Below are 26,022 nucleotides of genomic sequence, written 5' to 3'. Positions count from 1 at the left end.
CCACGTGGCAGCTGTGCCAGGGAGTTGCTGCAGGCTTATGGGGCGCTGACGCCTCATGGGAACCAAGTTCTTGCTTTTCCCGCATGGCCGTGGTCCCAGCTTGCGTGGCCTCAAGGGGGCTGAGTGCCAGGGGGCAGCTGGGAGGGGTTAGGGATGAGGTCACACCCCAGACTGTAAGCCTAGTGATTCTTTTAAGGAAGCATCATAAGACTGTGGACATCACTTCTTGAGCAGAGCTGTGGTAATAGCTGGAGGTGTCCTGCTTCCCCCCAGTTGTGTTAGGACTCACACTAGTAAAGTCGGGTAAAGGAGCCCGAGCAATTAGAAAGATACTGTCCACCCACGAGGTGTTTGAGCATTTTACACTCTCCACAACTCAGGGACGGATACGTGACTTTTATTTTAAATACGCAGCAGGTTGCAAATAAACAAAAGGAAATACTGACTCACACAACGCACTGTCAACCTGTGGAACTCCTTGCCAGAGGATGTGAAGGCCAAGACTAACAGGGTTAAAAAAGATCTAGACAATTTCCTGGAAGACAGGCCCATCAATACTTACTAGCCAAGATGGGCAGGGATGGTATCCCTAGCCTTTGTTTGCCAGAGGCTGGGAACGGATGATAAGGGAGGGATCACATCCGTGTTCTGTTCAGTCCCTCTGGAGCACCTGGCATTGGCCGCTGTCTATACTGGGACTGAATCTACACTGCCGGTTTTTTTGCAGCAGAAGATATGCAAATTGCGCTCTCATTTTTATATCTTCTGCCGATCCTTTTTGCAAAAGCGGTTTTGCCACTAAAAAATCTCATGTAGACGGGGCCGTTTGTTGGGGAAAAAAACCCCCTTTTGTGCAAGATCCCTTCTTCCTCAAAAAATGAGGTTTACGGGGTCTTGCACAAAAGGGTTTTTTTCAGACAAACGGCCCCCGTCTACATGGGGCGTTTTAGCAGCAAAACCTCTTCCGCAAAACGGGTCGGCAGAAGATATGCAAAGGGGGCAATGCAGGAGATCAGGCTGGGGGGCGGGGAATCAAGGGGCTGAGGGGAGCAGAGGGAAGATGTGAGGGGGGGGATACAATTTCCCTTTACAGTGGCTGCACTTCCCTTTGCTCCCCTCTTCTTTGCCTCCCTCCTTTCCCCCACCACAGCGCGACCCACTTTGCACCGTATTCTGTGTGAATGAGGGTTTCAGCCCCTTTGCAGGCGCTGCGCACCCCCTCCCCCGATATCTGGCAGGTCTGCCCATCGTTCGGTAATCCGCAGCGCCCCCTGGCATCAGAGCTGGGACACTGGCCCCCCTCCGGGTCCCCAGCTTTAAATGCCAGCGCGCCTCTCTGCCGGCAGCTCAGCCCCCTGCGTTACTTCCCCCAGCCGCGTCTGTCTGGGGCTCCTCTGTGCCACGGACCAGCCTCCTCCAGCCCCTGTCCTGACCCCTCCGTTGCAGGCGACACCTCACGGGGAGAGCCGGAAATCAGGCCGGGCCGAGGGAGGCCTCTCCCCTGCGTGACACTGAACCCCGGCTGGCGGTGCGGTTCTAAGCCATAGAGCCGCCTCGACACCGGCATAGAAAAGCGAATGGCTGTTCTCCTCTCGGCTCCAGCGCCATCGCGCTGCCATCGGGCCCCACATCTCCCTCTGAACCCCGAAAGGCACCCGTGTTCCCCTGCCACGGGGAGCACAACCACCGACAGCCCCACGGGGCTGGACGTGCAGCTATGGGCCCCATTCGCACCCTCTCGCCTCTTCTGTGTTACTCCCCCGAGTCCCTCCCGCCCCCAAGCTCCCTCTTGCGCCCCCACCCCACACCCCTCCCACCCACACCCCACCCCCTCTCCTGCCCCCAAGCTCCCTCTCACGCCCCCACCCCACCCCCTCTCCTGCCCCCAAGCTCCCTCTCACGTCCCCACCCCACCCCCTCTCCTGCCCCCAAGCTCCCTCTTGCGCCCCCACCCCACCCCCCTCCCGCCCCCAAGCTCCTCTCGCGCCCCACCCCACACCCCCTTCCACCTCCAAACTCCCTCTCGCACCCCCACCCTACACCCCTCCCCCCAAACTCCCTCTCGCACCCCCACCCCATACTCCCTCCTGCCTCCAAACTCCTCTCACACCCCCACCCCACACCCCCTCCTGCCCCCAAATTCCCCCCCTCACACCCGTCCCCCCCAACTCCCTCTCGCACCCCCACCCCATATCCCCTCCCGCCCCCAGACTCCCTCTTGTACCCTCACCCACATCCCCTCCATCCTCCAAACTCCCTCTCGCACCCCCACCCCACCCCCTCTCCCGCCTCCAAGCTCCTTCACACCCCCACCCCACATCCCCTCCCACTCTCCCTCTCGCATCCCCATCCCACACCCTCTCCTGCCGCCAAGCTCCCTCTTGTACCCTCACCCCAAGCCCTCTCCTGCTGCCAAACTCCACTCCAGACCCTGCCCTCCTCACCCCCTCCTGCACCCCACCTCACCCCCAGATCCTGCACCCCCATCCCACTCGAGGGCAGCCCTGTCCCGCACACAACCCCTTTTTTTGACCCCACTTCAGAGCCTAAGGGGGCCCCAAAATCCACTAACCCTGGAACCCCAGAAAAGTCAATCTGGCCTATGGGAAGCCCTGAACCAGAGTCCGCCCTGTCCCCTCCCCTCGCCCTGTGGGGCTGGAGTGCCAGAGGAGTGAGGTGTCTCAGTTGGGGGCCACAAGTGAGAGCTGGGGGGGTTGGGAAGAGTTTTTTGCTTCTCTTTTGTGTGGCCCCCAACTGATTTTTCTGTGGGTCAGAGGCCCCCGACCCAAAATAGGTTCCTTGCCCCTGCCATAAACGAAGAAAACATGGGAACCTTTTGTGCTGGACATCTATTAATATTTTACTTTATTTAAAACAAAGCCTGATAAACTAACAGGAGAAAGTTAAGAGGCTTCATCTCTTTCCTAATTTAAATTAAACCGTTTTCCCCAGCTGCAGCCCTAGCAAAATAGCTCAGCCGTAATTACGCAATTAACGGCACGTTTCCATTAGCCACTGGTGGTCCATGCCAAGCTTTGCATTGAGCCAGCCAAAACGTTTGAGAACCTCTGGATGTGCCGGGGGGAAGAAAACGTGTCACTCCTCACTTGGCTTTCATGTTAAGGGGAACACGTGGGCATAGCTGGACATAGGTAACAGCACGTCAGCCAAGAGGGACAGGCCTCTAATTAAACATTGCAATTAACACGTGCCCAGCCCTGCACGTGCTCAGCAAGGAGCCGATGTGCTGGCATTGCATCAGGGCACTGGCATTGAGCAATAACCCAAATTCTCAAAGCAAAACTAATCCCCACCCAGGTCAACTGACAGGGTCCCCCGGGAGCAAGGCGTCAAGCCGGCTTTGCAGAGGAGTTGAAAGGAAGGGCCCATGGGGCTAGAATTCCCCCGGGGGGGTGGGGAGGGTCTACACGCAGCATCACAAAACTAGGGTGAGCCCCACATTGAGGGGTCTGGTGGCTCTTGGTTGCTGCTTGGGATTTATCTTGATTCTCCGATACAAATGTTACCCCCTAAGCTGGAGACCTTGCCGGCTCTTAGTTTGCGTCAGGGGGGCCCTTCACCTTTTCGCAATGACTGGGCAGGGTTGTCGGGTAGGTACACTTGAAATAACTCACTGGAGAGGTTTGGCCCCTGGCTCCTTGCATGTTCGGATAGCAAGAGACGCAACCCACTGATCCATGGCTGCTCCTGCTAGCCAGGGTCTCCTGCCATGTGCCTCACGTCTTCAGCCTTGTCTCCACTGGCTTGTTTTGTCGCCAAAACCTGCCTTTTATTAACCAAACAGTGAGCGCGTACGCTCTACGATGCAACTTTTGTGGGGAAAACCGCCCAGTTTTGATGTCAAAACACTTCCATCCCTGCGAGAGACTTCTGCCTTTTCCCCCCTCCCTTTGTTGTCGACGAAGAGCCAGGGTGGACTCTGCTAAGTACCTAAAATGTCCGGGATGTTCGGATTTTTTTCCCCCGGCCAGGAGGCGAAAATACTGGACACCTGGCAATCCTACACACACTCAGCAACGGGGCTCACCCCCCCCCCCCCGTCCCCGATCCCTGCGGTTATCTGGTTCCGCAGAGGCGCTGTCTTCTGGCTCCGATCAGGAAAACAAGATGGCCACCGGCAAAAAGCCTTTTCTTAAAGGGGCCATGCTGGTTTTTTTTTTTTTTTAGCTTAAATCTCAGGGTCTTTTTTTTTTTTTTGTTCAACAACTTTGGTCTCCCCCCTTTTTTTTTTCCTCAAGAGAATTTTTCCCCGGTGTTTTGTTGTTGTTTTTTCTTGGGGGGGGGGAGGGGGTGTTCGGTATTTTTGGTGAAACCATCTGGCAACCCTACTGCCGGCTGGCTTGGTCTCGTGAAAGGAGGGTCTGAACCAGCCTGAGTGGAGCAGACAAGAAGGCAGCTTGTTAGCCGAGTGTAGGCCAGGCCTGCTGACGGAATTGCCCTGGGCAAGGTGAAGGGGGCTGGCTCCTGGCCCCCATGCCACCCAGAGCTCTGCTAGCCATCTGAAGGGCCCAAGCAGCTGCTTTTTTTTTGCCCCCCGTTGGCAGCCCTGGGTGCCCCTCGCTGCTGCTGGCCTGGGGTGGGTTTTAACCGCAGCAGGGAGCTCCCAGCTGCGGCCACGGCCCACAGACCCAGGCCCTTTCAAGTTGCTTGGGCCGAGGGGGACTTCCAATGAAAGGGCTGGAGCGACTCCCTGCTCCAGGCCCGGCCCCGGCTGCACTGCCGGCTCATCCTGGCCAACACAGTCGCTCCCCAGCAGGGCCCGTGGGGGTGGCCAGGAGGCAGGGCGTGGTGGGAGAGTGGCAGGAAAGATGGGGGGGAGCTAGGGAGTGGGGGTTCTGGGCTGTTGTGGGGCTGCGGGCAGGGTGCTGTGCTACGGGTGGGGCTGCAGGGGGCGCTGGCCAGAGGGAGTCAGGGGGATCCTGAGCCGGGGGGGGCGCTGTGGGGTGCCCCATGGCCCTGCCCTCGAGGGAAAGGGTCAAGCTGGCAGCACAGGTCTGGGTGGGCCACTGTGTGTCTGACCACTTCCCGGGGAGGGCACCGGGGATCAGGGCTTCAGCCCCACAGGGGTTGGGGGGCAGGGTGTCCATATTTCCCACCGGGAATACTAGACACCACATGGGGCTAAGCTGAGCCCTTCCCCCCTCACCTCATGGGGCTGGCCCGAGCTGCTCCAACCTTCACCCGAGCCCCACTCCCCGCACAGAACTGGCCCCCCCTCAGCCTCAGCCACACCCGGCCTGACCCCCCAGCCATGCAAGGTGCCTATAAACCATTGTGTGGTGCGCCCTGGGCAGCACCCGGGCTTGGGGGTGGCCAGCACGGCGCACCATGGGCAGTGCTCAGAGCTGGCTGCCCCCAGCCCTGCCCCTTCTGCCCGGGCCCTCTCCACGCCCGCCTTACCCAAGGGCCTGGCATGTCCGTTGGCCCCGCAGTTAGCACCAGGGGAAGCTTTACAGAGAGGGGTTTAGTTCCTCACTGGGGAAAGCAGGTCGCTGGGTGAGTTACGGCTCCTGGAGCCCCGGCTCAGCAATACAGATGACACACGGTGCGATCCCCAATAGCTGAGTCTCGTGTTTAGGGCCCTACCAAAGTCAGTCATAGGCCTTTAAAAATCATCAATGTCACGGCTTGAGCTCTGTACATCTGGAATGTCCCAGGGTTGTATTTGTAGAGTCCTGGTCCAAAAAGGAGCTGTGGGGGATCACAAGGTTATGAGGAAGGGGGATTGGGGTACCGCTGCTGGCCGTGACGCTGACTTAAAGTGCAGCAGGGGAGGTTTAGACTGGACATTAGGAAAAAATTCCTAACTGTCAGGGTGGTCAAATATTGGAATAAATTGCCAAGGGAGGTGGTGGAATCTCCCTCTCTGGAGATATTTAAGAACAGGTTAGATAGACATCTGTCAGGGATGGTGTAGACGGAGCTTGATCCTGCCTTGAGGGCGGGGGGCTGGACTCGATGACCTCTCGAGGTCCCTTCCAGTCCTATTATTCTATGATTCTATGATTCACAGCTGGGCTATGTCTACACTGCAGGGTTTTATCAGAAAAAATTGCGCAAACTGCAAACCTTTTTCGTTATTCTTTTGGAAGAGGCTTTTCCGACATTCGACCCGTCTACACAGGGCCAAATGTCGGAAAACCTCCTCCTTCGGAAGAGCCCTTATTCCTCAGAAAATGAGGAACACGGGGTTTCCGAAAGAGCGCGTCTGCTCTCCTGAAAAAAATTTCGGAAGAGCAGCTGCGTTCCCTGGACGCGGCAGAGTTTATCCGGGATACCCCCAGGATTCCCGGAAAAACTCCATGGTGGAGACATAGCCTTAGAGCCCAGCTCTGAAGCAGAAGCCACTGCCAGCAGTGCGGAAGGATAATACGGCAGTGTTTCCCAGACAGCGTTCCCGGGGTTCCGCAAAGTGGAAACGAAGGTTCCACGAGAAAATTCCATTCCAATAATATTTTATGATTTAAAAAAAATAATTAATATGATGTGATTTTTGTTTTTCCATATGTGCAATTAAACGAAATGTTGCTCTCAGGACCTTGTTTAGCATTTGTTTATTATCCTTACTTATTTGTGGTCTACTTTTTCAGCTCCATAGATTAGACTATTAGGGGTTCTGCAAAATTATTTCAAGTTTAAAAGGGTTCTGTGGCCAAATAAAACTGGGGAACACTGTGGTACGGTATTGTCACTCTTACTTCTGCACTGCTGCCTGTAGCGCTGGGCTCTCTGTCAGCAGCCACCGCTCTCCAGACAAGAAGGATAAAGACACGCACACACCTAGCATGTAACAGGTGCACCTCTAGTCACCCTCCAAGAGCCACTCAACTGATGCAGGAACAATATATGTTTAGTCCAGACATCTTGATTTGGGAAGGTGGGGTTCAAGGCAGAGGAGAATGGTTAGAGTTAAGAATCCCGGAAAAGGTAAATGGAAAGATGATATTTACATGGAGATACGCTCATTTATATTAGTAAAAACAAGCATGGGCAACCCCTTCCTCGGTGCCCCAAAGACCAACTACCAATGTAGGTTTCTCCCAAAGCAGGGCTGGGGCCCTGTACCTGCTTTACCTGGATAAAAAAGGCGAGAGGACAAATGTACCTCCAAATATTTCAGATTTTAATGAAACATTTCCAGCACCTAACGTCAAACAGAAACGAGAACTGAAATAAGTGAACACACGAGCAACGGGCTGAAAAGCCCCACGCAGAAAAGGAGCCCCCAACCACAATGCTGTAGTGAACTTTATCCACTGAAGGATAGAAGGGTTCCTCCGGGAGCCAATGTAACCTTTGGGGTGCAAAAATTTAATGACAAAAGTATTTTAGGTGTCTTGCTTGCAAGACACGTAAAAAAAACCCTTTGCACTTCATATCAAAAGTGATCAAAAGTTTTCATTATACTGTACTTTACCTACAGTATATCCCCATCCAGTTTGTGCTGGGTGCAGCAAGCGGTCACCAGATCAGTGAAAAACACGGGCGTAGTCTGTGACGTTGTGTGCCACATATTGTCGCTGCTACTACAGAGCCATGACCTGTAGCCACGGACCTACTTAACTTTACTATCCCTACTCCCAAACTGTCACCTTTCCACCATGTGAAAGTGAACAGACGTGGCGATTTGCTTTGGTCGCTATCTGACGAGACCTGCAGCTTGACCCAAAGCCCACCGAAGTCGATGGAAAAACGTCTAGTGACTTCAGCGGGCTCTGGAGCAGGGCCACAAAAAACGGTTCTTCTACACCACGGTCATCCAGAGTGGTTGCATTCAAGCGCTTTGCTCAAATGAACATGATGGTCACCGTGCAATTCCCCCATCCATTGTGTCACAACGCTAATTGCCGGCTGGCCTTTTCCATCATCGCTCCTTTTGTAAGTGGAAGGTTGATTCTGTAAGCGGAGCCACTGTAATTACGGGTGTGCATCTGACCCAGGTTCCCCTTCCAAAGATTCCAGCAAACGAAACATCCTGCAATTCTTACTCGTGCTCGGACAGGTTTAGAAATCTGGAGATTGCCCCTTCTCGCAGTCGATCCAGGTCTCCTGCCTCGCCCCTTCTGTCATGTTAGCGGCTCAGCTTTTCCAGTTGCTTGGTTCTGGCGGCATCAAACCTTCGTGTGTTTTGTCTAGTGGACTCTCCGGCAGCGTGCAAGGATTCAGACAGGGAATAGAGATGGGATCAGGTAATTTAATCTCGTTTTATGCTGCACAATTCAGACTCGGACCTAACCTCCATCATGTCAGAACTGCATGAAGGCACAAAGTATTTGACAGCAGAGAGAAAGAACTGAAAGTTCATATTTACAGTCACTGGACTCCGGGTTGGTGCCCCTGGAAGTAGTACCCGTGTTTCCGACTGACGCTCCGGGTGTTCTTTTTATATCCAAAACAACATGACGTATGCGAACCATTTTCCCCGACAATCAAAACTTCGCCAGAGACCAGCAGAGCACGAGGATGTTTCCGCTTCTCGGGTGGCGAGTCCCGTTCTCAGAACTCGAAGTTTTCGTCGGCCATGTCAATCGCCCAGGCGAACTTCTCTCTCTGCGTCTTGTTGTAAATCTTCTCAATTGGCACACCAAACTTCTTACACCTGCGGGCAAGCACAGCGCCGGTGTGGCACGTTAGCCGGCAGCTGCACCAGGCTAATGCTACCAGTTCTGCCAGTTCAATTCCCTGTCGGGACAGGACTCTGACCTACGGGGCATTGGCGAATGCTTTCTGAGGGGTCTCTCTAGGCTCATGCAAACGCTCTGAGATAACAGAGGGACAGAGCCACGGTTTGAGGAGTTGCCAGAGGATGTTCTGATCACGCTCTTTGGAGCACTGGGCATTGGCCACTGTCGGCAGACAGGACCCTGGGCTAGGTCTGACCCCATCCGGACGTTCTTAAGACATGCATCTCTTCCCCCTTCCCAGCACTACTGGAGCACAAGGCTTTTCAGTTTTTTGTTATACACTGGAATGGCGGGATAGGACTGACCCGGCGAAGTGCTGGGAGGGAATGATATAAGGAGATTGTCTACAACAGCATAGAGCCAATTTGTGGCTGCTGGCAGCAAATATCTCCAAGAGCTGGGGATGACACACTAGCCGGGGAGGGCTCTGAGTTACTACAAAGGATTCCTTCCCAGGAGCCTAAATTAAATTCAATTTAAATGAATGGAGATTGCCTATCTCCTAGAACTGGAAGGGACCTTGAAAGGTCACTGAGTCCAATCCCCTGCCTTCTTAGCAGGACCAAGTACCATCCCTGATGAATTTTTGCCCCAAATCCCTAAACGGCCTCCGCAAGGATTGAACTCACAACCCTGGGTTTAGCAAGCCAATGCTCAAACCACTGAGCTATCCCTTCCCCTACTGGGTCTGGCCCACGTGCTCAGGGGCCCACTGATGGCTCTATTCGGGGTTGGGAAGGAATTTTTCCCAGCTCCGATTGGCAGGGACCCTGGGGAGAGGGGTTTGCCTTCCTCTGCTGTACAGGCTCACTTGCTGGTTTGAACTAGTCTAAATTGCAGATTCTCTCTAACGTGGAGTCTTTGAGCCAGGCTTTGAGGAGGTCAGCAAACCACGGTGCCAGCTCTGTCTACACAAGCAACCCCCTCACGGGGCCTACCCACATCAGCCACCACGTCAGAGGCTCATCCATTGGCAATTCCACTAATGAGATCTAGGCCACCACATGCCAGCAGTACCCCTCTGCCGCGGATATTGGCGTACACCGGTGTTTCTTAAACTTTTTAAAGCCGAGGAACACCAAACAATTTTTTTTTTAAATGAGGAACACCGAGGATTTTTGGTTGAGAAAAAAAAAAAGTCGGGGAAAAGGGTCAGGCGGGAGGAAGTTATTGAGAAAAAAAGGTCACCCGCCCCTTCAAGGGCAGCCATTTTGAATTCTGCTGTTCTCCGCGGCGCACAGTTTAAGAAACACTAGCGTACGCTGTTCGGTTTGGCCAAAGGGACACAAATCAGACATCGGGAATGGCAACACACATGGACCGGGAGGGGAAGGTTTTATCCTGCCTGGACATCCAGGAATGGATTTGAAAGTAGCCCTCCTACTACAAAAGGATTTCAGATCCCGGTTACAAAGGGAGACAGCCCGACCTGGAATTCATTTGCAAATTCAACACTATCAACTTAGGACTGAATAAGGATTTCACCTGGTTAACGCATTACAAAGGCAATTTCCCCTCTCTGGATATTCACATCTCCACTCCAAATGCTGCGAATGACCCAGCTCCACTCTGACTGGGTTAGCTTCAGAAGCAACTCCTTCCTTATATCTCCCTCTGCTTCTGTCACTGCCACTCCAATCCAGCTGATGAAGTGGCTTTTACCCACCAAAGCTGATGGCCTAATAAACCTGTTGGTCTCTGAGGTGCCACAGAGCTCGTTGCTGTGGGGGGGGAGGTCTATTACAGGAGGGGTCTGTGGCCTGCGACGTGCAGGAAACCTGACTAGATGAACACGATGGTCCCTTCAGACCATAAAGCCTACGAGACTCCGGCCAGGGTCTCAAAAGACTAGTTCAACCCTCAGTGCAGCCTGCTTCCCTGCCGGACTTTGGGCGCATCCCCAGCTAACTCAATGGTGCTCACACATTTGTCCTGCTGACGCCATTCACCCTGCAAACCTGAGTGCCACTCCCTGGTATACACCGAAAACACTTTTTCAAAGCAGCGTTTGAGGGGGAGCCTGACCACTCGCAACACCCCCACACAGAAAAACTCGCGGCTAGGGTCCTCCGTACCCATCTGCAGAATACGCAGCTGCGTAGGGCACCTGAAAATCTGAGGCATCGCTGGTCTTAATGCCCACCCACCTTCCTCTTCCTACCCCTGTTCTGTGGCTCTGCCTCCTCCGGAGAGGATCTAGAGAACTTAAGAGCGACAAAGCCGGCCAGAGCTATTAGCAGACACTGAACCTGCGAAAGAGCCATTCACATGGTGAAGGAGCCATGTAACAGGCATTTGCCAACCCCGGTTCTATCCGGTCAGTTTCTGAATTTACTGTGTCAGTCGACAGGACCGGAGTTTAAAATGTACTTTAAAAATATTTCGTGGGGGTGTTGCTGAAAATTATAAAATCACAGCTCTAGAAAATCGTCATCCCCGGAGGCTCGAGGAGAGCGGGGGTTGGGCTGGTGGTGATTTCATTCTGCACGGGCAGCCGTGAGCGGCGTTTCCAGGCCAGGCCCACCTCGCGGCAAAGCAACGACCCCGCAGCGAGCCAGCGACCTACCAGGCCACGCTAATCCTGGGATCCAGATAGTTCAGCTTGGACGTGCCCAGAGCAATCTGCTTGTTCTCCTCCTTGTCCGTGGCTTGAACGTTCAGTTTCAGCAGCTGTTCTTCGAGCTTCTCCAGCAGCTTCTTCTTCTTCTCCACGGCGCTGGCGAGAGAGCAGGGACAAGTCAGGCGGGAGGTTAAACACGGGAAACAAAGCAGAGCGACACCCTGCAACGCTCGCCGTCCTATGCACGCCTCGGCAAACAAATCCTCCACACAACAGAGATGGAGCCTGCTGCTCTTACCAAATCAGGAGAAGGAGCCAACTTTCAGTCAGGCCACCGCTGGCCACAGGAGTCAACCCACCGCTGGCCACAGGAGTCATCCCTCCGCTGGCCACAGGAGTCATCCCTCCACTGGCCACAGGAGTCATCCCTCCACTGGCCACAGGAGTCAACCCACCGCTGGCCACAGGAGTCAACCCTCCACTGGCCACAGGAGTCAACCCTCCACTGGCCACAGGAGTCAACCCACCGTTGGCCACAGGAGTCAACCCACCGCTGGCCACAGGAGTCAACCCACCGCTGGCCACAGGAGTCAACCCACCGCTGGCCACAGGAGTCAGCCCTCCGCTGGCCACAGGAGTCAGCCCTCCGCTGGCCACAGGAGTCAGCCCACCGCTGGCCACAGGAGTCAGCCCACCGCTGGCCACAGGAGTCAACCCACCGCTGGCCACAGGAGTCAACCCACCGTTGGCCACAGGAGTCAACCCACCGCTGGCCACAGCTATGAGGACTGTGACCTAGAGGTTTTGTTTGACACAGCGGTGGGGAACCTTTTTTGGGTTTGGGGCAGAAAAACCAGTTGGGGGCCACACAAAAGCGAGAAAGAAAACAACCCTCCATATACACATTCCCCTCACACATCAGAGCCTAGGGGGCCCAAGGCTAGTAGATTTTGTGGCACCCTCTACATCCTGGGATGGGGCCAAAAACGAGGAGTTCAGTGTGTGGGAGGGGGACTGACAGGAAGCAGGCTTGGGGTGGAGGTCTGGGTGGGAGAGAGGGTGCAGGAGTTCTTTGAAGGGGTTAACAAACATGCAGATAAGGGGGATCCAGTAGATATAGTATACTTAGATTTTCAGAAAGCCTTTGACAAGGTCCCTCACCAAAGGCTCTTGTGTAAATTACATGGCCATGGGATAAGAGGGAAGGTCCTTTCTTGGGTTGAGAACTGGTTAAACGACAGGAAACAAAGGGTAGGAATAAATGGTAAATTTTCAGATTGGAGGGGTAACTAGTGGTGTCCCCCAAGGGTCAGTCCTAGGACCAATCCTTTTCAACTTATTCATAAATGATCTGGAGAAAGGGGTAAGCAGTGAGGTGGTAAAGTTTGCAGATGATACCAAACTGTTTAGGATAGTCAAGACAGAAGCAGACTGTGAGGGACTCCAAGAAGATCTCACCAAACTGAGTGATTGGGCAACAAAATGGCAAATGAAATTGAATGTGGATAAGTGTAAAGTAATGCACATTGGTAAAAATAACCCCAACTATAGGGACAGTATGATGGGGGCTAATTTGGCTACAACAAATCAGGAAAGAGATCTTGGAGTTATCGTGGACAGTTCTCTGAAAACTTCCACACAGTGTGCAGCGGCAGTCAAAAAGGCAAATAGGATGCTAGGAATTATTAAGAAAGGGATAGAAAATAAGACCCAGAACATCTTACTGCCCCTGTATAAAAATATGGTATGCCCACCTCTTGAATACTGTGTACAGATGTGGTCTCCTCACCTCAAAAAAGATATTTTGGCCTTGGAAAGGGTTCAGAAAAGGGCAACTAAAATGATTAGGGGTTTGGAACGGGTCCGATATGAGGAGAGGCTAAAGTGACTGGGACTTTTCAGTTTAGAAAAGAGGAGACTGAGGGGGATATGATAGAGGTCTATAAAATAATGAGTGGTGTGGAGAGGGCCGATAAAGAAAAGTTATTTATTAGTTCCCTAAAAAGAAGAACTAGAGGACACCAAATGAAATTAATGGGGAGCAGGTTTAAAACGAATATAAGAAAGTTCTTCTTCACACAGTGTGTAGTCAACCTGTGGAACTCCTTGCCAGAGGAGGCAGTGAAGGCTAGGACTATAATAGAGTTTAAAGAGAAGCTAGATAATTTCATGGAGGTTAGGTCCATAAAAGGCTATTAGCCAGGGGATAAAATGGTGTCCTTGGCCTCTGTTTGTCAGAGGCTGGAGAGATGGCAGGAGACAAATCGCTTGATCATTGCATTTGGTCCACCCTCTCTGGGGCACCTGGTGCTGGCCACTGTCGGCAGACAGGATACTGGGCTAGATGGACCTTTGGTCTGACCCAGTACGGCCGTTCTTATGTTATGGTCTTATGTTCCCGAGGAGCCCCCTCCCTGCCACTCTACACTGCTGCCTCTGGATCAGAGGCAGCAGCGTGGGGTGCCAGGCAGGAGCTGGTCCACGAGAGGAGCCAGTTTCAAATCCAGCTTCCCTCACAGACGGGCTGCCTGTCGCCCCATGCTGCTGGCTCTGATACAGAGATGGCAGCAGCCCGTCCGGGGTGGGGGCTCGGCTCCTGGACTCAAGATGAGCAGGAACTGAGCCGGGCTGCCTGCCCGCCTGCCTCCTAACAACACTTGAAATGCAGCGCTATGGCAGGGGTAGGTCCCGGACCCATCGCCAGCCTGGACTGAGCCGGGCTGCCTGCCTGCCTGCCTCCTAACAACACCTGAAATGCAGAGCTACGGCAGGGGTAGGTCCCGGACCCGTCGCCAGCCTGGACTGAGCTGGGCTGGGCTGCTGGCCAACACGGCCTACTGCTTGTAAGGAAAAGCCTGACTAGTTCTTAGGCCCGAGCCTGCAAGATTGGACACTGGAAGGTTTCTTGATCGGGAATTGTCTCATAATAAAGGCCAATTTTAAACCCCGAGAGGTGCACACCCTTGCTAAAAAATTTACTGGTGGTGGTGGAGAAAGAGGGGGTGTCTACAGCATTAACCTATAAGTTTTGCTTATCGGTTAATCGACTACACTACCGCAGCCCTAGCCTAGCGTTAAGCTGCCATATGAAAAGTGAAGTCGATACAGCCCTGCTATATCTACATGAAAACGTCACTCCCGGCGATGGAACTCACCCGCCGCGCTGACTTCATAGCTCCGCCTCCGTGAGGCGTGGCGCTCAGGTCAATATCCTTAGACGGACGCAGTGTCTGCGCGGACACTGTGGTGCTTACATCGGCTGTTGCCGCCCGGGGCCGACAGCCGGAGCCCTGCTGCCTGGTGAGGGACTAGAGAGGGTGGCGAGGAGCCCCAGGCAGAGGGGCGCCGGCTGTGCGTGCCCCACACTGGCGGTGAAATCGGTGTACGTGCCCCTGGTGCGGACGCTCACCACGGACAGGAGCACAGCATGAGCGCGAGGCAGTGGCTGTTCGTCGACATAAGCCCATTTAACTGTGTGGGGCAGACATGCCCCCAGTGTCGCTTTGTGTCCCTCTGCTGAGAAAGACGGTGGAAAAAAAAAGAGACCCTCACGCTTTAGATTTCACGTCTTTTTTGGCTTTGAGATCTGCCTTGGCTCTCTTCAGCTCCACCTGCGCCTCCTCCAGCTGCTCCTTCTTGGCGTCGATCTGGGAAAAAGAACCCAAATTACCCCGAGCTTCCGTTCTCCCCAGAGAAGCCCCGACAGCGACCCAGCACCACCGGCTCGTCTCCATCACAGGCACAATTCAGTTTCCTTGTCAGCTCCCCCCTCGATTTCCTATCATCCTTCTCCAGCGCTTTGAGCACCCCACAGTCCTTTTGTGCTGGCCTGGTTTTAGCCAGGCCTCGTCCTCAGAAGATCATAGAATCACAGAGCACGGGAACTGGAAGGGACCTTGAGAGGTCATCGAGTCCAGGCCCCTGCCCTCATGGCAGGACCAAGCACCATCTAGACCACCCCTGATAGATGTGTCTCACCTGCTCTTAAATATCTCCAGTGAGGGAGATTTCACAACCTCCCTGGGCAATTTATTCCAGTGTTTCACCATCCTGACAGTTAGGAAGTTTTTCCTAATGTCCAAGCTAAACCTCCCTTGCTGCAGTTTAAGCCCATTGCTACTTGTTCTATCCTCAGAGGCCAAGGAGAACAATTTTTCCTCCTCCTCCTTGGAAAACCCTTTTAGATACTTGAAAAACACCATCATGTCCCCTCAGTCTTCTCTTTTCCAAACTAAGGGGCTGTGTCTACACTGGCCACTTATTCCGGAAAATCAGCTGCTTTTCCGGAATAACTTGCCAGCTGTCTACACTGGCCCCTTGAATTTCCGGAAAAGCACTGACGATCTACTGTAAAATCATCAGTGCTTTTCCGGAAAAACTATGCTGATCCCGTTCGGGCAAAAGTCCTTTTCCGGAAAACTGTTCCAGAAAAGGGCCAGGGTAGACAGCACAGATTTCTTTTCCGCAAAAAAGCCCCGATTGCGAAAATGACGATCGGGGCTTTTTTGCGGAAAAGCGCATCTACATTGGCACAGATGCTTTTCCGGAAAAAGTGCTTTTCCGGAAAAGCATCCTGCCAATGTAGACGCGCTTTTTCCGGAAATACTTATCACGGAAAACTGTTCCATTTTAAGCATTTCCGGAAAAGGGTGCCAGTGTAGACGTAGCCGGGGAGGGATAGTTTTTCCAACGGAGGGAGGGATAGCTCAGGGTATGTCTACACTACCACCCTAGTTCGAACGAGGGTGGTAATGTAGGCAACCGGAGTTGCAAATGAAGCCCGGGATTTGAATTTCCCGGGCTTCATTTGCATCTTGCCGGGCGCCGCCATTTTTAAATGTCCGCTAGTGCGGACTCCGTGCTGCGCGGCTACACGCGGCACGGACTAGGTAGTTGGGACTAGGTTTCCTATTCCGAACTACCGTTACTCCTCATTTGAAATCTGTTTTTTCAAAAGAGTGTGTCCAGACTGCATGGACGCACTCTGGAAAGAAAGCTCTGATTGCTATTCACAGAATAGCCACCTGGGCTTTTTTCAACTGCCTCCTCTTTCGAAAAATGCCCCTGTTCTGCCTCCACGCACACCTCTTTTCGAAAGAGCTCTTTCGAAAAAGGTGTTCTTCCTCATCATTTGAGATTGACCAATGTTGAACCCCTCCCTCCCCCCGCATTCTCTCGATTTAATTTCGAAAGAACGCAATTGCAGTGTGGATGCCGGTGACGTTTTTTCAAAAAAAAAGGGCAGTTTTTTCTAAAAAACCCAATCTAGTCTAGACAGACCCTAAACAAGCCCAGTTCTTTCAGTCTTCCCTCATAACAATCAGTTCCATACATACAAGATGGGAAGCGACTGTCTAGGAAGGAGCATGGCGGAAAGGGATCTAGGGGTCATAGTGGACCACAAGTTGAATATGAGTCAACAGTGTGATGCTGTTGCAAAAAAAGCAAATATGATTCTAGGTTGTATCAACAGGTGTGTTGTAAGCAAAACTCGTGAAGTCATTCTGCCGCTCTACTCTGCACTAGTTAGGCCTCAGCTGGAGAACTGTGTCCAGTTCTGGGCGCCACATTTCAAGAAAGATGTGGAGAAATTGGAAAGGGTACAGAGAAGAGCGACAAGAATGATTAAAGGTTTAGAGAACATGACCTATGAAGCCAGGCTTCATGAACTGGGCTTGTTTAGTTTGGAAAAAAGAAGATTAAGGGGGGACATGATAGCGGTTTTCAAATATCTAAAAGGGTGTCACAAGGAGGAAGGAGAAAATTTGTTCCTCTTGGTCTCTGAGGACAGGACAAGGAGTAATGGGCTTAAAGTGCAGCAGGGGAGGTTTAGATTGGACATTAGGAAAAAGTTCCTAACTGTCAGGGTGGTCAAATATTGGAATAAATTGCCAAGGGAGGTGGTGGAATCTCCCTCTCTGGAGATATTTAAGAACAGGTTAGATAGACATCTGTCAGGGATGGTGTAGACGGAGCTTGATCCTGCCTTGAGGGCGGGGGGCTGGACTCGATGACCTCTCGAGGTCCCTTCCAGTCCTATTATTCTATGATTCTATGATAGCTCATGTGTTCTAGAACTTGCATCATTCTTGTTGCTCTTCTTTGGACCTTCTCCTATTTCTCCACAGCTTTCCTGAAATGCGGTGCCCAGAACTGGACACAATACTCCAGCTGAGGCCTAATCAGCACAGAGCAGAGCGGAAGAATGACTTCTCGTGTCTTGCTCATAAAGATGGGCAGAGCTGCTCTCAGAAAGTATCCTACCTGCTCAGAGAGCTCACGACTCCAGCTGTGGCCTTAGCAGGAGCTGTGGGCTCTAGTGCACCTCACTCCCTCCTGGTCTCTGTGTGTGACACAGTCTAGTTCACTCTCCCGAAGGCTGTGATACCTTGGTCTAATTCTGGTTGGGGAGTTTGGGGTGTGTGCCGGGCAGTGTTCCCTGTGAGCTGGGTGCTTGTGCACCCATCAGGAGAAATTCAAATGCCACCTGGCTGATGAGCACAGCACCCACAGCTAAGTTTGCGTTTCTCTGGGTGGTGCACATTCAAAATGTCCCAGTGCATATAACAAAATTTATTCCGCACATGAATGGAGACAATTAGAGGGCACATTGGTGCCAGGTGCTGCTGCTGGCACCAACGTGAGGTCGGACTGGGTGATCTAGTGAGTCCTTCCATCCTTAAACTCTAGAGTTCCACAACTGGGTCCAGCACCCTCCCATTAGGAGCCCTGGCCTTCCACTGCACGATTCCGCCGTTACCTTGGCCTGCAGGTTTTGCATCGACTTCTCAAAGGTCTTGGGCGTGGCTCTCTGGTGGTTACACAGAATGGCCACCGCTCGGTTGGCTCGGTTGTAGGACAGCAGTTTTGCTGCGACGTTGTCGTCAGCTGGAAAAGCAAAACGTGACTGTCAAGCCCCCGGGACAGGAAACGGAAGGAGGGCAAAGCTCACAGGCCGTCAAGTTCGGAAACAAATGATCAGATTGACAGGACACACCAGCTGAGCCTTTTCATTGACAGTTAAGATTTACGGGCGTGGGGTGTTTATTCTACTGTCAAGGGGTCGGCTCTGGTGGCTACAGTCTCACGTCCACCAGAGATATGTCGGCTTGTTCCAGATCTAGAGCTCCTAGGAACTCATGAAGTCACAGGCCCGTAGCACAGACACTCAGGAGAACAAAGCCCACAATCTTTCCTCCATTTCATTCACGTTGCCTCTACAATTATGACGGTCACAGAATATCCTGCTCCGAAATACACCCAGGCCTCACCCGTAACTGCAGGCAACCCACCACCTACACACGGATCAAGCGTATGCCTCCATCCTCCTACAACTGAACTTAATTGAACGTACTATGACGGGCTACAACAGGGGTGGGGAAGCTACGGCCTGGGGGCTGAATGCAACCTCTGGCTTGCCTGGATCCAGCCCCCAAGGCTTAGGGCTCCTCATAGCACTGGGGCGCCTGTGCTAGCACTCGACCCCTCGTCACCCTGCTGTGGGGCTGGAGCCCACATCATCTACTAGGCTGGGCCCCCGAGGCTCTGGTGTGGGAGGGGAATGTGGGGAGTATCTTTCTGCTTCTCAGTCGGGAGGGGGGGTTCTTTATGTTTTGGGGTTTTTTTTGCTTCTCGCTTATGTGTGCCCTCCCCCCCCCACCTGATTTTTCTGTGGGTCAGCAGCCCCCGACCCAAAAAAGCTCCTCGACCCCGGGCTATGATTAATTAACATGTCGTATTAGAACGTTGCATAATAAACGAACTATAAACTAAAAAATTAGCTACGCGCCCTTCTGTGTGTTTCATCATTGCCTCTGCTAATGATGAGAGGCAGGAAGAAGGAAAGAGGGTTTTGGGGAGGCATAGGGCTTGCCCGATATCTTGCTTCCAGAGACAGCGAACAATTCATGCCTCATAGAAAGGCCAACTGATATGCCCAAGATAATGCTGCCAACTCACTGGGAAAGAAAAGTACAACCTCTTCCCTTCCCTGACTACAGCAATTCCTTGCTTAACACGTGCCTGCTTAACATGTTTTCGCGATAGCACGATTTTTTTTTTTAGAAAACATTTTTCAAACAACACGACCGTCCCCGCAATAACACGATTTCCCCGATTGGCCGGCCGGCTGCCGGCAGCTGTGCAGGGTTTCCCCTGCCTCCTTGAAAAGAGGTGGAGTTTCACCGCTCACCGCGCTGTTCCCTGGCGACCCCTCCTCGCCTGACGCAAGGAGGCAGGGGAAGCCCCACGCAGCTGCCAGCAACCGGCCAGCTGGGGAAACCCAGGCGCCGGCTGCAAGCGGGGGGCAGAGGAGAGGGGACAAGGCATCTGGCCAGAGGGGGTCGCCGGGGAACGGTGCGGCAAGCGGCAAACCTTTGCTGCCAGCGACAGGCCAGCTGGGAAAACCCAGCTGCCGGCTGCCAGCCCCCTCCCGTCCTCCCCTTCCCTACCCTTCCCCAGAGCCAAACATCTCCCCTGCCTGCTATAACTCAGTCCCCTTTCTCCCTCATCTTTATGTCCTGGTCCCAGCTGCTAACAGTGCAGGCTGGAGCCGCGAGCGCAAACGCAACCCTCACCTTTTCCATTATTTTCAATGGGAAAATTGACCCCGCATAACACGTTTTCACTTAGCACGATCATTTTCTGAACTGTATCTACTGTGTTAAATGAGGAATTACTGTATTCTTACCCTCATCGGCGACTCGACAACTCATCCTAACGGGCATTAACTGCAGGTGTCAATGGGCACGTGGCATTCGGTGCCACCTCCTCCAGTGGCATGGAGTTCCACAAGTTGCTGAAAGGCGCGCTCTCTTACCGTTCGTGAGCGCTTTCAGCTGCTCCTGCAGGGTGATGGACGCGTTGTAGGTTCGGAACACCTTGGCTGACAGCCCGTCCATCAAATCCTGGAGGTGCTTGTTCAACACCGTCGTCTGGAAAAAAAAAAGACAAGGCCGAGGGGGAAATAGTAAAACGCAAGGAAGTAAAGCGCTCGGTTTTCTATTCCCGTTTGTAAGCCAGCCGACTGTAGGCGCCGGAAGCGACAGGAGCACACAGATCCCTTGTAACATTGCACATCAGCTGTGAAATTGGAGGATGTGGCTCCCAGCTAAAGGCCCCTGGCATAGCTCCATGGATGTGCCCTGGCTCCCACCTGACTCAATGTCTCCTAGAATTTACACTGCTGGTCCACATGGGATCACAGTCCCACCAAAAGCAGCAGATACTACACCGCAAGGCCATGGGTGTTTGTGCTTGGAGGGTCATCGACTGTAGCAGGCCCCAAGATCTTTGTGCTCGGGTTACTTAGCTAGGCCTCCTTGCTCTTACAGATAAGGACCCTCCCACAGAAGCATCAGGCGTTTGTATTTTTTGGAGGGGAGGGGAGGGGAGGGCGTGCCTGAGTACAAACGCTGAGGCAGCGTGGGAGAGAGAAGCGCGCCCAGAAATGGAAACAATTTGTGTATTTGCGGGCGGAGGGGGCTAACGCAACTCAGGAGGAGGTCAAATTCCAGGAGAGAAACCACAGAAGGCCCCGGGCGGCCGGCCCAGCCCTATTGGAGAGCTGTTTAGGCCTCTTGCATGTGAGAGGTGACACCGCCAAGCCCTCGCTTCTGAAGCAGCCTTGCTCCGCCTCGCTTCTGAAGGGTGGCGTGGGCTACCCCCACGGACACTGGCGGAGGTAGCAGAACCTGGCTTTTCTAACAACATGGCTGCCCTCAGGAGGCGGCTACTTGCCTACGGGTGAGGGAAAGGGTTAGCCCAGTCTAAAAACGGCCTCTAGGCTGCCCTCCGCACCCTTTGCACCCCTGGACCGTTTGGGGCTCTTCTAAGCCGCTGCAGGAAGCTTTGCCATGGGTCGGCCGTCGGGTCTGGAGAGCCCAGAAGCTGAGGGAATGCTCACGCCGCAGCAAGGTGCTGAGGGACACGGTAGCTGATCACGGGAGAGGACGGGCTTAAAAATCAGAGTCACAAGTACAACGAGATCAGTGGCCTCATCTGACTGACTTCCTGATGCACACACTGTACTGCTGTGGCCACTGCGGGCCCCGGGGCCAGGCGAGTGTGTGGGGGGAGGCGGCTCCGTGCCCCCAGAAGGGGCAGTGCCTTGGGCAGCCAGCTCTCAAAGAATGGAACTGAGCGAAGTGGGGTCCTGCCGGCAAGACTGTTCGCATGATGCGCCCAGCTCTGGGGAGCACTACCGGCCCCTGGGTTTCCAGAACAAGAGGAATCCAGCTCACGTTCAGCCGGTCAAAGAGGTCGTCCCCGGGGTCCTTGTTCTCCATGAATAACTGCAAGTTCTTGAACACCTGCAACGACAGGACGGATGACACCCCCGGCAGACGTGCTGGGGGAACGCTCGCGGAGGCCACTCCTTGCTGGACCCTTCATGGAAGAACCCCACAGCAAGGTTCGCTAAGCCTCCGCGTAGACCCCACCGCCTTCCAGCTGACGGCCGGGGGCTCCTGATTTTAACACCCACGGTGGCCCCCATCCCTTGGAGACCCTGGGCGCCCTTCTCTGCAGCCATGACAGGAACGTAAAACATTTCTTACAGGGGCTGTCCTATAGCAACCCGGGTGCCTGCCAGCTCTTTAAATGCTCCCCGCTGGCTTCTGCCGCAGCTCAGCCGGCTCTTGCCGGAGCTGCGCCCCCGGGCGCCCCCCGCGTCCTTTCACCTCCGTGTCTCTGCCTCAAGACAACCCCCTCGCGAGCTGCCTGGCTGCTTTGAGGTGTCGCACGCGACGGTACAGACCGGCAAAAGGGAAACGGTGCGCCCATCCCTGCCCACTGGCGGAGCGAGCTATAAACCCCAGGTGGCATCACCAGACCCCGGTGCATGTGAATCCGTTGCTAATGAAGGCCGAAGCGAATGAGGACAGAAAAAGTACCCCCCTAAATACACAGAAGCCAGTCGCCTGCGGCCCAGGGCGTTTTATTTCCTCTAATTTGGGGGGAGGGATGGCTCAGCGGTTTGAGCACTGGCCTGCTAAACCCAGGGTTGGGAGTTCAATCCTCAATGGGGTCATTTAGGGATTTGGGGCAAATCTGTCAGGGATGGTGCTTGGTCCAGGCATGGGGCTGGACTTGACGACCTCTCAAGGTCCCTTCCAGCTCTGTGAGATGGAATATCTCCTTAATGCTGTAATTCGGGATTGGAAACGTATATTTGAGCGTTTCCCACCAACATACCGGCGCAAAGCCAGGACTTTGGGTGGCCTGAAGAAACTAACCTCCGCAGGCCTGTGGTACAAAGAACCCCGGTGACGTGACAGTGGCGGGAAGGGGGCGGGGAAAGGTGCGGATCCTGAAAACGAACCCTCTCAGCTCGGATACAGAAGAGCTGGGGTCCATTTTCCCAGGAGACAAGCCGGACCAGCAGGCGTGAATCTCAAATCGGCAGATCTGGTGGATCAAGCGGATCCGGCCCTGGCTGGCGGCGCTGCGGTAGGTCATCAGACCCGCATCGACATTTCGACATTTCGTTTTGATCTCCTCGAGGAAGCGAGACCTAAGCCCCGAAGCCGGGGAAAGCCCATTGGCTTTGCTCCGCACCCAAGCCGGAAGTCTTAGCTTCCAACGAGAGGAATCGATTTGAATTCTTTGAAGGGGTCAACAAGCACATGGACAAGGGAGCGGCAGTGGTAGAGTGCGCTTAGACTTTCAGAAAGCCTTTGACAAGCTCCCTCACCAAAGGCTGTTAAGCAAAGGAAGGAGTCCTGGGAGAAGAGGGAAGGTCGTCTTGTGGGTTGGTAACTGGTTAAAAGACCCCAGCTGCTCTGCACCACCCCTTGGTTATTATATCGTTTAACCGGTTAACCTTTTTAACGGATAGTTACATCCCTGATGCCCTGGTCTGGACACTCCCTCTGGGGCCCCTGGCATTGGGCTAGATGGATCTTGGCTCTGACCCCGCACAGCTGTTCTTAGGCTCTTATAAGAAGGGTGGCCAAATGGTTTTAGGGCGCTAGCTTGGGGGTTGGGAGAACTGGGTTCATGTCTTTGCATTGACACTGCCTCCCTGGGCAGCCATGGGGGAATCACTTAGTCCCACCGTGCCTCAGTTTCCCTATCTATACAATGGAGATCACAGCCCTGTCCTACCCCACGTGGGACTTGTGAGGCGCCTGGATACCAGGGCAATGGGAGCTGGAGAGAGAGAGCACATCGACTACCTATTTCTGGGAGCGCACGTGAATCCCAGTTCCTAGCGCAGCTCACCGGTTTCTCCACAGGCACTTTGTTGTAATACCGGATCGAGTCTTTCCCCAGGAAGTCAAACTCCACAACGTGCTCCTGCCCGTCCAGCTCGGAGTGCAGCTTGATGTGCTCTACGCGCAGGGAGCAGCAACCCACCGTGTCCGCCGTCTCCCCTTCCTCCTTCTCGTTCCCCGCTCTCAGGGCCAGCTGGGGAGAGGGGACAGAGGAGAGCAGGCCAGATTCAAAACCCCCTAATCTTCCCATCTGCGCCCCCTTCCACAAACTAGCGCAAAGAGGCTACAATGCTGTGAGAAACGCACTGAACGTGTCTTCCCACGCAGCACGGCCCCGAGCCCCAGCGACTCCGCAGGGCCCGCGAGCATCTGGAGTTGCTTTGCTACATCATTTGTCCTTACGTTACTGACTGCCCTTCGAACAGCTGTGCAGAAGTACCCTGGCAGGAAAGAACCGGGCTTTTCCCCTCACGAGAGCCCTGCACAGATACAAAACACGTATCCGCCTCTGTAGCTGCAAAAATCAGCCGCGGATCTCTGCCTCGTATCCACGGACCATAGAATCCAAGGGCTGGAAGAAACTTCAGGAGTCGTTGAGTCCAACCCCCTGCCCAAAGTAGGACCAACCCCAACTCCATCATCCAGCCACGGCTCTGTCAAGCCGGGACTTAAACACCTCTAGGGATGGAGATTCCACCCCTCCCTAGGGAACCCATCCCAGCGCTTCCCCACCCTCCTAGGGAAATAGTTTTTCCTAATATCCAACCTAGACCTCCCCCACTGCAACTTGAGACCATTGCTCCTTGTTCTACCATCTGTCATCCCTGAGAACAGCCTCTCTCCATCCTCTTTGGAACCCCCTTCAGGTAGTTGAAGGCTGCTACCAAATCCCCCCTCACTCTTCTCTTTTGTGGACTAAAGAAGCCCAAATCCCTCAGTTTCTCCTCGTAGGTCATGTGTTCCAGCCCCCTCATCATTTTGGTTGCCCTCTGCTGGTCTCATTCCAATGTCTCCACATCCTTTCTGTAACGGGCCATACGGAGACCCACGGAGATAAAGCAGCCACAAATTTGCAGGGTTCTAGATACAAAATTTGTATCTGCATCCTCTAAAATAAGCCACGTCTATCCGCACCCACGGTTACAGATATAAAGCAGATATCCACGGATTTGCAGGGCTCTACCCATCACAATCCACTCCCAAGTTCTCTGTGACCGCAAGTGGCTTCCCCTACAGGCTAACCACAACGCGCAGCTACCGGCAAGCGTCACGGTCGCTCTGATGAAGTCATGTCCCAAACAAAGCACCAAGCCCAACGAGAGAAGCAGCCAGCACCTTGTCAATGAAGTAAAGGGCCACGGATCTTTGCCGCTTCTTCATCTCTCTGGATTTCCAGTCTGCGCGGTATTGAGAACGGATCTTGTCCACCACCCCTTTCAAACGCCTGGCGACTTCATATTTCTGCCAGTCCTTCTCCCCCTGGAAGGCAAAAAGGATGTTTTCAAATTCTCTGAACAGCACCCCTCTGCCATCCCAAACTCGGTCACGGGCAACGCACAGAGCTAGGCAAGCTACAGCTTTCTCCGCCTGCCCAATATTTCCAGAGAATCCAAAACATTTCCCATCCCCGGGTTGGAATACAAGTCGACATCTCACATTTTTCACAAATTGAACGTCTCGAAAAATAATTGATTCCGGTCCATGAAAACATTGCATTTCAATCCTTTCACACCATCCGGCTTGGATTTTGATCAGTGTTTCCCAATTACAATGAGCTTCCAGTTCGAAACGAAAAGTTATTTTGAGCTGGAAAACACGATTCTCAAAATTCAACAAGATTCTCATTTCAACAATTTCAACCCTTTAAAAAAATGTGCAAAGAAAAAAAAAATCAACCAAAGCAGGCATTTTCCCATACAAATTTTTTTGATTTTGACACACCAGCATTTTCCTACCAAAAATTTTGCCAAATAATTCCTAGCTTGATCCAGGAATAAAATCCTTTACAAAGGAACTCCCTGATTCCAGACTGGAACTGCTTCGATGACATTCTCTTATTAAGAACACTCTTTGGGTTCTAAATATTGTTCAGATTTGGGGGTTTGTTTTGGTTTTTTAATCATTTCTCTAAGGTCACTAAAGCTAAACCGGAATAACTACAGCCGGTCCCCGAGTTGCGAATGGTCGACTTACAACCCTTTGCAGTTACGACCAAACCTGTTGTAAATGGCGGACACTGAATTACAACCGCGATCCGCGCTTACGAACAGCACGGTCGCATGTAACTCTATGGGGTCCGACTTACGAACAAACCGAGTTACGACCAATTGCTTGGTCCGTAACCAATTCGTAAGTCAGAGAGAGGCTGTACAAGTTTTGCACAAATGGTTTGAGCGCCCCCTGATGGCTTTGCAGAAGCACTGTATCAGCTCTGACCCCAGTACTTGTCAGAGGATCACCAGAACGCATTTCTCCCCAGTAGAGGAGTAAGAATGTAAATCAAGCAATGTTAAGGCATTAACTCTCCATTGTTACACATTTA

General features: G+C 53.2%; 1 protein-coding gene across 5 annotated transcripts in view; it reads right to left on the bottom strand.

Moving 5' to 3' along the window:
• Window positions 1–7,126: 7,126 nt before the first annotated feature.
• The window catches only part of TOP1MT (DNA topoisomerase I mitochondrial), a 62,337-nt gene continuing 43,441 nt past the window's right edge, over window positions 7,127–26,022 (bottom strand). For all 5 annotated transcript variants that reach the window (XM_089776143.1, XM_089776144.1, XM_014577844.4 and 2 more), the window contains 8 exons: window positions 24,816–24,959; window positions 23,488–23,673; window positions 21,507–21,575; window positions 20,084–20,198; window positions 18,026–18,153; window positions 14,818–14,912; window positions 11,272–11,421; window positions 7,127–8,620 (listed from right to left, as the gene is read on the bottom strand). In XM_089776143.1, coding sequence (XP_089632269.1) covers window positions 8,518–8,620; window positions 11,272–11,421; window positions 14,818–14,912; window positions 18,026–18,153; window positions 20,084–20,198; window positions 21,507–21,575; window positions 23,488–23,673; window positions 24,816–24,959 — 990 coding nt within the window. In that variant the 3' untranslated portion in view covers window positions 7,127–8,517. The remainder of the gene's footprint in view (window positions 8,621–11,271; window positions 11,422–14,817; window positions 14,913–18,025; window positions 18,154–20,083; window positions 20,199–21,506; window positions 21,576–23,487; window positions 23,674–24,815; window positions 24,960–26,022) is intronic.

Source organism: Pelodiscus sinensis, chromosome 2 (assembly GCF_052426305.1).
Source record: "Pelodiscus sinensis isolate ZL-2025 chromosome 2, ASM5242630v1, whole genome shotgun sequence".
NCBI classification, from domain to species: domain Eukaryota; kingdom Metazoa; phylum Chordata; order Testudines; family Trionychidae; genus Pelodiscus; species Pelodiscus sinensis.
Note: the sequence above shows the minus strand (reverse complement) of the source record. Positions and strands in the feature narration are given on the sequence as shown.